This window comes from Copadichromis virginalis, linkage group LG8 (genome assembly GCF_057382275.1).
Source record: "Copadichromis virginalis isolate Kocher_CV1m ecotype Utaka linkage group LG8, C_Virginalis_male_GT1.1, whole genome shotgun sequence".
NCBI classification, from domain to species: domain Eukaryota; kingdom Metazoa; phylum Chordata; class Actinopteri; order Cichliformes; family Cichlidae; genus Copadichromis; species Copadichromis virginalis.
The window spans coordinates 31,209,192-31,221,532 of record NC_140625.1 but is presented as its reverse complement, the minus strand read 5'-3'; the positions used below and the strand labels follow the sequence as shown (position 1 = coordinate 31,221,532).

The 12,341-nt window shown below is 43.2% G+C and overlaps 1 protein-coding gene across 3 annotated transcripts in view; it reads left to right on the top strand.

Moving 5' to 3' along the window:
* Positions 1-3,896, top strand: part of tcerg1l (transcription elongation regulator 1 like) — a 94,657-nt gene extending 90,761 nt beyond the window's left edge. For all 3 annotated transcript variants that reach the window (XM_085467095.1, XM_085467093.1, XM_085467094.1), the window contains exon 16: positions 810-3,896. In XM_085467095.1, the coding sequence (XP_085323221.1) occupies positions 810-966 (157 nt within the window). In that variant the 3' untranslated portion in view covers positions 967-3,896. The remainder of the gene's footprint in view (positions 1-809) is intronic.
* The last annotated feature ends 8,445 nt before the right edge of the window (positions 3,897-12,341 follow it).

Below are 12,341 nucleotides of genomic sequence, written 5' to 3'. Positions count from 1 at the left end.
TGTTCTTGCTCCTCTTCTTTCTCAGGTTTCTGCTGCCTGAGGTAATCACTGAGCACACTGTGGTTCTGACACAACTATTTACAAGCCACACACGTCACATCAGTTGAATGTTTTAACACAGCTATACTGAAATGTATAAATAATCTCTGGGCACATGAAGGACATAATGATCATAAACCCTGTGAGACGTATTCACCATAGAGCGGGCGGGATACAGCACTAAGAGTCACTTTCCCCCAGAATCCTTCAAGTTTCATGTTTTAAAGTTTTACTCTCGCCATAACGTAAAGCATCTAAAATTTATTAAGCAATTTATACATTGTGCGATTGTGGCTCAAGAGTTGGGAGTTCGCCTTGTAATCGGAAGGTTGCCGGTTCGAGCCCCGGCTCGGACAGTCTCGGTCGTTGTGTCCTTGGGCAAGACACTTCACCCGCTGCCTACTGGTGGTGGTCAGAGGGCCCGGTGGCGCCAGTGTCCGGCAGCCTCGCCTCTGTCAGTGCGCCCCAGGGTGGCTGTGGCTACAATGTAGCTGCCATCACCAGTGTGTGAATGTGTGGATGACTGGATATGTAAAGCGCTTTGGGGTCCTTAAGGACTAGTAAAGCGCTATACAAATACAGGCCATTTACCATTCAGCTCAGTTTAATGCTTTTGGTTCCTCGTTCCTTATTGAGGTTCTCTTATTTGCAGTTAAAATAAAATATTTTTTCATGTAGTTTAATGAGCCAAAAAAGGGCTGCCATCAGAATTACTGTTTCCAGCTCTCATATCAAAATATGAATATTCCTGTTTTGTTTTTCTTCTCCAGAACAACTTTTAAGGAATTTTGTGTTCGTTATCGGGATGACCAGCGATTCAGCACTCTCACCAGGAAGAAGGAACAGGAAGTACTCTTTAGCCATTACATCACAGCCTTAAAGAAACGAGAGAAAGAGAACAGAACCAGACTGAGGAAGATGAGATGAGAACATGTCTGAGAAAGAACCTTACAGAACCATCTACAACATTTATAGAACCCTTTTAGGTCCTTCCAAATCTTCAGAAAACCTCCCGGGAACTCCTGTCTCACTGCACTCATGCCTCCCGATTCCTGGATTTAGACTCATGTTTTGAACTGGGACTATCAAACTGTCTGTGGTTTTGTTGGACAAACCTGAATGGGACCAGAACCATCATTCTCAGTAGATTCTCATGGTTCTAGACTTTGTAAATTGTCAGGTGAGTATGAACCTGAACCAACATTAGACCATTTTCTAGGGTGAACTGCACTTCGTCATCTGGATCTGCTGGACTGGATCTAATTCATAGTCTCATTCATAACTGACAGAAACGAAAACCAGAGCACAAAAACAAATGTTCATGTGTCTGACTGTTTCTTTGTCCTGTAAAGACTATTCATTCAAACTTTATCAACACCGCAGCTTCCTAGACTTAAAAATGGACCATAATAACAGATTAAAAACAATAACAAGTAGAAAAAAGACCATAAACAAAGAGATTAGTGAGTAAACACATTTTAAACCAGAAGGGCACTCTGAGGGCAGATAACTGTGTAAAGACAAATACTGAACTAATCTACAGACGAACTCAGAAAAGCCAAACTTCATTTGTGTAATCTGAGAAACAAACAAAAAACCCCAAAAAGGAATGAATACACGAGCTCTTTAGAGGCTCTCCCTCCTCTGTAAAGGTAAGCATGAATGCAAAAACAAAGAGAATAGAGAGCCACAATCCTCTGACCTTTCATATGCAAAGGGAAAAAGGTGGGAAAGATATGATAACATCAAGCTTGCAAATATCAGCGAGTTTAGTCAGGTGCTGATAATGCTGGGCATACACTGTGCGATTTTTTTTGGCTCGTTTTGGTCATCAGCCCGAGTTTCGCCTTCATCGTGTGGCGTGCATCGTGTAGTATACGTGGGGTAACGAGAAGCGATTAACACCTCACGACCAGCTCCCGATCATCAATCGCTCGGTCGTAAGAAAATCAAACCTGTTTGAAATCCCATCGGCCGTCGAGAGGGCGTCACCGCAGCCTCTCACGCCGTCGGCCGTCGAGAGGGCGTCACCGCAGCCTCTCACGCTGCGCACGCACAAACACAGAAATGAAAGTGAAAAGAAGCAGCACGGCAGTGCAGCGTGTGATCTGGACACAAGCGATGGAGGCACAACTTGTAGAACTTTGGAAAGCTCATCCGAGCCTTTTCGATGTGGCCTCACAAAATGATCACGACCACAACAACCGTGAAAATAGTTGGATTTACACTGCTGCTTAATCACAGCTGCCTGATCATGTTTTTCATTAGCAATTTAGCAAAGTTGATGGTGGTGGTGTGTCTGTGTGAGTGAAAGACAGAGAGAGAGAGCGAGAGACAGATATTCTGTTATAAGCTTCATGTTATGGACGCACAGTGTGAGCACTCAGGTCGCATCAGAGCATCGGGCGGTATAGTGTGAGACCTGCATCGTGACCTATGAACTTCTCACCCCTGCGAGTCAACCGTGCAGTTTGAGCAGGAGCTGAATAACGCGAATGAAAAAATTGCACAGTGTTTGCCCAGCTTAAGTGGAGTGCTTCCAGGAAACAGACTCAGCAACCCTGAGGACTTGGTGTCAGGTACCACAAGGAACCTTAGAGGTCTGTCACGTCCAGGCCCATGGAGTCCTGCTGTGCAGTGTGCTGGTCTTTGGATTCTTGGTCTGTAGAATTAATGTTTATGGAGTCTACGTCTATGAAGATCTGACCTTGGTGGCTCTCAGCTTTTGCACTTGTTTTTAATAGTGTGTTTTCTGTTCAGTGTGTGTTTACAGTGTGATCCTTTAACTTCAGTTTGTGTTTGATTCCTGGAAACAAACCTATAGACCCCATTAAGAAATCTGACTTTTACAAGTTTTCCAGAAATTCTCATCTGCTGTAGAAAATGGCAAACTAGGAGACTTGGCAGTTTGATTGGCCATTCGATGTACTCTGGGAGTTGTAGGGGATGTTGGTGTAGCTCCTTCAGTTTCTCAAAATACCGCCTGATTACTAACCGAGATTGAAATTATCAAGGGCTCAAAATGTCATAAAAAGGAAGTGACAACCCTTCTCAATTGATCACATGATGTTAAACTGCGTTTTGGGACTTTTTGCCACTGACTTGAAGTCTTCCAGACTCTCTACTCACACAGCAGAAGAAACACAACAATGATCAATGGGGTTTTTTAAGGTGGCATGATTAATAAAATTGTTATTAATAAATTTACACTGTAAGATTAAAAAAAAAACATTCTGCATTCCTCTAACATCTTTATTTCTGGCAAAATCAGTTCTTTCTTACTAACCTTTGTATACATTTTTACATTTTTTCAGGGTTCTTGTCGTTACTTGATACTTATTGTCACAGCACTATAAACTGTATGTAATTTTCTGTCTGTAAAAATGCTGAATTACAAAAATGTCTGTGTGAATCCCTCGTGGTGATCTGATGTCACCGTCTTAGCAGCAACAAACTTCAACAAGCATCTGAGAGCAGAGACCCCGGGAACAGGAACAGGAAGCACCTGCTCACACTGTTTGCCCCGAGGACTTGGCCAGCAGAGAGACAGTCCCTCAACCACCACATGTGCACCTGACTCACCTGTCCCTTCTGAACAGTTTCACCTGACCCAGCTTCATTTATAAAGTGTGCTACTGTTTGTGGTCAACAAACAAACAAACAAAACCCATTTGGTGTAATCCCTGCCCTCACCAATGGGCACGGTGCGCTGTTGTTGAGCAGGCTTTGTGTCACGATGTCCTGATTGGGTGTTTTGTTTTTTTGTCTTCTCATTGGATGTCTGTGTTGAAATGATCTGTGTGTTCCAATGTTTCATTGGCTGTTGGTCCTGCCGTGTTTTAAATTAAACTGTCAAAACTAAACTGCTGTGTTCTTTAAGATGATATTGCATTTCTGTTTCAGGTGAAATCTCGGCCCAGACCCGCACTAAACTGTGGGGTTAAAGTCTTCAGTTTAACTTGAGCTGAAGGTCGTTGAACATGAGCTAAATTTGACAAATATTCACTTCCTGTTTCTAGGGTATGCCAGCTGTTCCTTCCTCCAAAATCTGACATGACATTATTTGGATGATGTATATCAATGAAAGCCCCCCAAAAATCTGAACATATGGAATTTTTTTAAACCATAAACAGCAGCACAAAGCAAATGTAAGAAAAAAACACATACATGTGATTGTTTTATAAAAAGAAATGTATATTTTTCTTTATTTTTTAAGTTGCTTTCACAAACACATTTTTCTTACTTTGTGTGTGCATGTGTTCCTGCCTGAATGTGCACATTTGAGAAGAAATGTCCGTGATCTTCATAATATCCATATCCCCAATAGGCCAGCAAAGTGCACCGTGATGAGACCTGGAAACCAGATTTTCAGGGCCGAGTACAATAACCTCAGTTTGATCTGAATTAAGAAGCAGAAAGTTAGCGGCCATCCAGGTCTTTATGTCTTTAAGACATTCCTGCAGTTTAACTCATTGGTGTGTGTTATCTGGCTTCATGGACAGATAGAGCTGGGTGTCATCTGCATAGCAGTGAAAATGTATGCTATGTCTTCTAATGATGCTGCCTAAGGGAAGCATGTATAATGTAAACAGAATTGGTCCTAGCACTGAACCCTGTGGAACTCCATAATTAACCTCAGTGTGTGAAGAGGACTCTCCATTTACATGCACAAACTGGAGTCTATTAGATAGATATGATACAAACCACTGCAGCACAGTACCTGTAATACCTACAGCATGTTCTAATCGCTCTAATAGGATATTATGGTCGACAGTATCGAACGCTGCACTGAGGTCTAGCAGGACAAGCACAGAGATGAGTCCACTGTCAGAGGCCATAAGAAGATCATTTGTAACCTTCACTAAAGCTGTTTCTGTGCTGTGATGAGCTCTGAAACCTGACTGAAACTCTTCAAATAAACCTCTGCAGATGATCTGTTAGCTGTTTGACAACTACTCTTTCAAGGATTTTTGATATGAAAGGAAGGTTGGAGATTGGCCTATAATTAGCTAAGACTGCTGGGTCTAGAGATGCTTTTTGAGTAAAGGTTTAACTACAGCCAGCTTGAAGGCCTGTGGTACATAGCCGATCATTAGAGATAGGTTGATCATATTTAAGATCGAAGCATTAATTAATGGCAGGACTTCTTTGAGCAGTTTTGTAGGAATGGGGTCTAAAAGACACGTTGATGGTTTGGAGGAAGTAATTATTGAAGTTAACTCAGAAAGATCAATTAGAGAAAAAGAGTCTAACTTAACATCAATGGTACTAAGAGTAGCTGTAGATAATATTACATCTGTGGGATGATTACTGGTAATTTTTTCTCTAATGATAAAAATGTTATTTGTGAAGAAGTTCATGAAGTCATTACTAGTTAACGTTAAAGGGATGGTTGGCTCAACAGAGCTCTGACTGTTTGTCAGCCTGGCTACAGAGCTGAAGAGAAACCTGGGGTTGTTCTTATTTTCTTCAATCAGTGATGAATAGTAAGATGTTCTGGCTTTGTGGAGGGCTTTCTTATAAAGTAACAAACTATTTCTCCAGGCTAAATGATGATCCTCTAAATTTGTGACACGCCATTTCCTCTCCAGGTTACGAGTCATCTGCTTTAGGCTACGTGTTTGAGAATTATACCACGGAGTCAGGTACTTCTGATTAGAGACCTTAGTTTTCACAGGAGCTACAGTATCCAGAGTCGTACGTAGTGAGGAGGTGAAATTATTAACAAGATAATCGACCTCTGTTGGAGTAGTGTTCAGATAGCTGCTCTGCTCTATGTTGGTACAGGGCATTGAAGATGATAACAGTGGGTGGATTATATTCTTAAACTTAGTTACAGCGCTTTCAGAAAGACATCTACTGTGATAACGTCTACTCTCCACCGCTGTGTAATCAATTATTTCTGTCAATCGCAAGAACTGTGAGAGTGGGTTTCGCCTGCTTGGCTGGAAGACTAATTGAGGTTATGTCAGAAAGCACAAATGGTGTGATGACTGGATTCTGCAGCCAAAGATGGAGGAAAGCTTTCAAGCCAAAAGTACTGAGCTGGTGAGCAGAGTCATAGTACATAGAAATATGTGTCTGTGGTGTTTTGAGCAACTGGCAGACAGTTGGTATGTTGGTATATAAGATAGCCGTTCACAGTGGACACAGATGCTTCTTTTACTCCTCTTTCAAACCTGTCCTCTCTGTCCAACATGTGAACATTTGCATCCTTAAAGCAGTGACCTTTGTCCTTTAGTACAGCCGAGCCTTGTCCCGTGGAGGTGGCTCTTCTATGTTGTGCGTTTATAAAGTGGATGTTTGGTGTCTCCAGTGTAGAGGTCTGAGCACTCCTCCCTACACTGTACAGCTACGCTACATTGTTGAGGTTGTGTGTGGGATGAACCAGTTTGTGTCTGAGTGTGTGGCTGGGTACACTGGGATGTCGTGCTTGGAGAAGACTCTCCTGAGTTTCTCTGATAAACCTGCCACATGAGGGATGACAGTTGTTCTGTTTGTCCTTCTGATCCTCTCTAGTTGGTGTCTGACCGTCTTTCCTGTGCATCTTAGTTGATTTGATGAAAGCCCAGCTGGGATAACCACATGTTTATGAGCTTTGGTAAATGGTAAATGGCCTGTATTTATATAGCGCTTTACACATCCAGTTATCCACACATTCACACACTGGTGATGGCAGCTACATTGTAGCCACAGCCACACTGGGGCGCACTGACAGAGGCGAGGCTGCCGGACACTGGCACCACCGGGCACTCTGACCACCACCAGTAGGCAGCGGGTGAAGTGTCTTGCCCAAGGACACAACGACCGAGACCTTCCAAGTTGGGGCTCGAACCGGCAACCTTCCAATTAGAAGGTGAAAGCTACAATTGCCCTGGTACTGGTCCGTGTGTGTGGGCTTCAGGTAAACTTTGCTGTTAACATTTCCATTCTCCCCAGTGTGCACACTACAGTCCAAAAACAGCAAACTGTTATCTTTGTGTCTTCCTGGTGAACTTTATGTTTCTATCCACTGAGCTGATGTGAACCATGAAGGTGTCTTCTTCTTGGGTTTTAATTTTGTTCCAGGTTTCTTCCATATATCTGTACCAGTGGCTAGGTGCTAGAGAGTTCTTTGAGAGTTTGTGCTCGAGATGAACCAGTTTTTGTTTCACAGTGTTGCTGGGTTGGAAGTGCACTGGGATGTCATGTTTCAAAAACTTGAAGTCCAGTCATCTTCTTTTCAAGCTCCTTAGACTACCATGAATAAGAACCTCCACAGAGATGTGGAGGAGTTCCTGTCTATGTTCTCCCTTGGTTCTTCAGCTTTCCTCCACAGTCTAGACACATGCCTGATAGATTAATTTGTGTTTCCATATTGGCCATAGATGTAAATGATTGTTCCTCTCTTTGTGCTAACCCTCAGATCACCTGTGGAGGTGACCCCACCTCTCTTCCTGTGACAGCTAAACGTACCCTAAATTGGTTAAGCTGTAAAGAAAATGGATGGCAAAAACACACCAGCGGGTCGAGACAGCCGTCTCCTTCTCTAAGTAATCACTATCATCCAGCTGCTCTTTGTCTGTTACTATGGCAACCTGAGATCATGGCAGAGGAAACAATTATGGGCTGGTAGACACACACACAGTGCGGCAGTGTATGTGTATGTGAGAACATCCACATGTGGTCACCCAGATGTAGTATTGAGCAGGTCAAAGAAATCAGGAAACAAAGCCCAGCCTTGACATTTTTGTCCTGCCTTGTTCACACATGATGTGGCCCAACTATCATCACATCTCACGGCTGTGGCACAGCTGAAGCCCTGGAGGTGAGAACATGGTCATCACAAACATGATTTCTGAGTGGCGACTCCACCCATGCCAGCCTCAGTACTGACACAAAGAACAGGTCTGAGTCTGAGACGCTGCGGGCTGATATACAGTCGCTGACCTGAGTCCAGCTGGCCTTTCTTTTCCTTCTCCTCCACCTCACACCTGTCAAACCAGTTTGACCGCAAAGGTGTACTTTCCGCTTGTTGTGTCCAGGTGAGACAGGTGACATTGTCTATGTGCTGAGCTATTTTAAAGATAGTGTAGCTCCTAAATTAGATAACTCCTGGTTAATGCCCACTCTTACTACACTATTACTGCATTAAACCAAAGTCCTAGTTATTTTGAGGCATCATCTATATTACCTTTAATAAAGGACATAACGCCTGAATGTAAAGAATCACCAGAAAAACCCGATAAAAAAGTCTTCCACAGATTTAAGGCCACATCGCTGCTGAACTTTGGTGCAGCACTGACACCTGTTGCTTTTTTGATGTGGCAGCAGCAGAACATTAAAACAGCTCATTTATTCAACTTTTTGTTTTTCTGGTAAAAATCCAATTATATCAAACATTGATATTTTTATTAACCCTTCAGAGCCCATAAACCCCAGAGGTAATAAAAGAAATCCCCCCTGAGATTTCAGATATTTGTCTTTGTCAGCAGGTGGTTTCTGCCTATTTAGTACTGACCATAACAAGAATTTAGAGGAAAAGGGGGTGGGACTCATTTCAGTTCAATTTTATTTATATAGCGCCAAATCACAACAACAGTCACCTCAAGGTGCTTTATATTGTAAGGCAGACCCTACAATATAAAGCATACAGAGAAAACCCAACAATCATATGACCCCCTATGAGCAGCACTTTGGTGACAGCGGGAAGGAAAAACTCCCTTTTAACAGGAAGAAACCTCCAGCAGAACCAGGCTCAGGGAGGGGCGGGGCCATCTGCTGTGATTGGTTGGGGTGAGAGAAGGAAGACAGGATAAAGACATGCTGTGGAAGAGAGACAGAGGTTAATAACAGATATGATTCAGTGCAGAGAGGTCTGTTAATACATAGTGAGTGAAGAAGAAACACCCAGTGCATCATGGGAATCCCCGGCAGCCTACGTCTATTGCAGCATCACTAAGGGAGGATTCAGGGTCACCTGGTCCAGCCCTAACTATATGCTTTAGCAAAAAGGAAAGTTTGAAGCCTGATCTTGAAAGTAGAGATAGTGTCTGTCTCCTGAATCCAAACTGGAAGCTGGTTCCACAGAAGAGGGGCCTGAAAACTGAAGGCTCTGCCTCCCATTCTACTTTTAAATACTCTAGGAACAACAAGTAGGCCTGCAGAGCGAGAGCGAAGTGCTCTAATAGGGTGATATGGTACTACAAGGTCATTAAGATAAGAAGAATAAGCCCTCACTAACCTAGGACAGCATACTACCAGGGTAAACTAATTTCCCCTTGTGGGACAATAAAGAAATTGAATTGAATTGAATTGAATTGAATACTAGCTGTCATTGATCTTCATAAAAAAGAAACAGCCCCATGCCCCCTGTTGAGCCACACACTGCAATAACCTGAACTAGTAATGACTATATTAATTTTTCTACAAATAAAATTTTAACCATTAGAGGAAAAAGGTATTTACAGCGGTCCCACAAATCTATAATTAAGTGCAGCAACTTTAATGATTTTAATAATCCATCCATTATCTTTGGCTTAAATGAAATTAGGTCATGGTGGTAGCTGGAATACCGTGCTTCTCCCCAACACATCCCAGCTCTCCTGAGGGATACTGGGGCTCTCACAGGTCAGATGAGAGATGGAATCTCTCTGGTGGGTTCTCGTCTACCCCGGGGTTTTTTCCTGGAACACATCCACATGGAGGTGCTCTGGAGGCACCTAACTTGCTACTACATCCACCTACCTTGCAGAAGTAGTGGCTCTACTCTAAGGCTGATCCCAGCCACCCTGCAGAATAAGCTCAATTTAGCTGCTTTTATTCACAACCGTGCTCTCTTGGTAATTACCCAGATTTGATGACCACAGGTAAGGGTTATGATGTAGATTAACTGATAAACTGGAAGCTTTTGCCATGGTCTCTCTGGCTGGCTCACACTGGCTACCAGAGATGGGCAGTAACGTGTTACTTGTAACGATTACTGTAATCTGATTACTTTTTCAGGTAACGAGTAAAGTAAGGGATTACTATTGCAAACGGTAATTAGATTACCGTTACTTTCCCGTAGGAACGCTGCGTTACTGCGTTACTAAAACCGTGATTTTTTGCGAGAACGTCTCATGACAGTGACGTAAGCGAGTGCGACGTTCGTGACAACAGCTGTGTGCAGATCAACAATGGATCACATATCGAGTGCAGGAGAGCGTATGAGCGTGCAGCGTTTAAAGCGTGGAAGTACTGACCTTACTTTGAGTTTGATTCCATAAAAAGAGACAAAAACATTAGTGTCCGCTGTGCGTGGGAAGAAAACTTCTTTTTACAGCGAAAAAACCCCTAAACTTCCAACAAGCACCGAGTAGCTACGACGTAATGGGAAACTCACAGAGAAACTCGCGGATTCTTCCACTGACCGCGGCACACCTGCACCAGGGTAACCCTCCGCCTACCCCACTCCTGCTTTACAGGTGAAAATAGAGCAACAGGACCGCTGAGTCTTTGACTTTATTTATTTTCTGCTGTGTTTTACTTGCATCTATTTGAAAGACTGAGTGTAAACACACAAAATATTTTATTTTATGTGCTGGAATGTGCAGAAAATAGGTTTAAATGTTAAACTCATTTATTCCAGTCAGAGAAAGTTGCAGATAAATTTTTGCTTGATGCATAAAGTTAAAAGATTAAAACTAATAAAACAAGTTTTAAAAAGAGACTTTTCCATTTGATTACATTTTGTATGATGGATTATGCAGAAAAAGTAGAATTGGGCTGAGAGATCTATCACTTTATCAGCTACTCAGGTTGTAAATCGTGTTTTTAAAAAGTAACTAAGTAACTAATTACTTTTGAAAATGAGTAATCAGTAAAGTAAGGGGATTACTTTTTGGGGGAAGTAATCGGTAATTAGTTACTGATTACTTTTTTCAAGTAACTTGACCAACACTGCTGGCTACAGGTTTTGTTTTCTTTCTCCCCCCCCCCTCACTCACTGTACATGTATAGCACTGAGGTGTTCCATATTGTAAATAAACCGTCTTTGTTTGTGTGCAAAGAACTCTGTCTGCGCTTGAGTCCGTCCAGTAGCCATGACAGCTTTGCCTTCTGGCTCACCTCTGTCTTCATCACTGCAGTCCGGTACAATGCCTTCATTACTCTGCACCAATGTGCTGGTCCAACTCCAAAAGGTTTAAGGCTTCTCCTTCACTTGAGCCAACCTCTCTACCCCAACCCATAGGAAGCTTTTGACTGTTTTCCAGCCAATAATCATGGTATCAGTCTTGGAGGTTCCAACCTCAGCCCAGTCAATACACACTCTCCAAGTCTACAAATCAAATGTAGGCTGAATGGGCGAAGTCTCATCATCCTTCCATCCACCCTGGAAGGGTGAAGATCTGGACCACTATGTCTGTGTAGGTTCTCAGTCATCCAGGTCATCGTAGTCAAAGGAGCTTGCAAAGAAAAGCGTCTGGACTTCTTTAAGTTGCTTGAAGACGTTTCACCTCTCATCCAAGAAGCTTCTTCAGTTCTAAGGTCAAATGGTGGAGAGTCCCAGATATAAACCTAGTGGGAGTTTCCCCCCACAGAGGGACAAAAGGACCCCCTGATGATCCTCTAATCGCCTGAGCCAAGGTGGGAAACTGGGTGTGGGTCACAATCAGCCAGAGTTTCAGGTGAGTTCATTGTGAAACCTGGCCCCACCTTATCATGCGAATTCCTGAGGTCAGATGGCCCAGGATGTGAGTGGGCGTTAAGGCGTCTGGGAAGGATCTCAAAACTGGATTATAGATGGCAGAGAGTTGGTGTCGTAAACCCCGCCTCTGTTCAAAGATGGTCGCTCACAGTGGACATAGATGCTTCTTTCACTCCTCTTTCAAACCATCTGTCCTCTCTGTCCAAAATGTGAACATTGGCATCCTCGAGAGAGTGACCTTTATCCTTTAGATGCAGATGGACTGCTGAGTCTTGTCCTGTGGAGGTGGCTCTTCTGTGTTGTGCCATGCACTTGTGAAGTGGCTGTTTGGTCTCTCCAATGTAGAGGTCTGAGCATTCCTCGCTGCACTGTACAGCATACACCACATTGTTAAGTCTGTGTTTTGGCGTTTTGTCTTTCGGGTGAACCAGTTTCTGTCTGAGCGTGTTGCTGGGTCTGAAATACACTGGGATGTCATGCTTGGAGAAAACTCTCCTGAGTTTCTCTGATACACCGGCTACATAGGTGTACCATCTTTGAACAGAGGCGGGGTTTACGACACCAACTCTCTGCCATCTATAATCCAGTTTTGAGATCCCTCCCCAGGCGCCTTAACGCCCACTCACATCCTGGG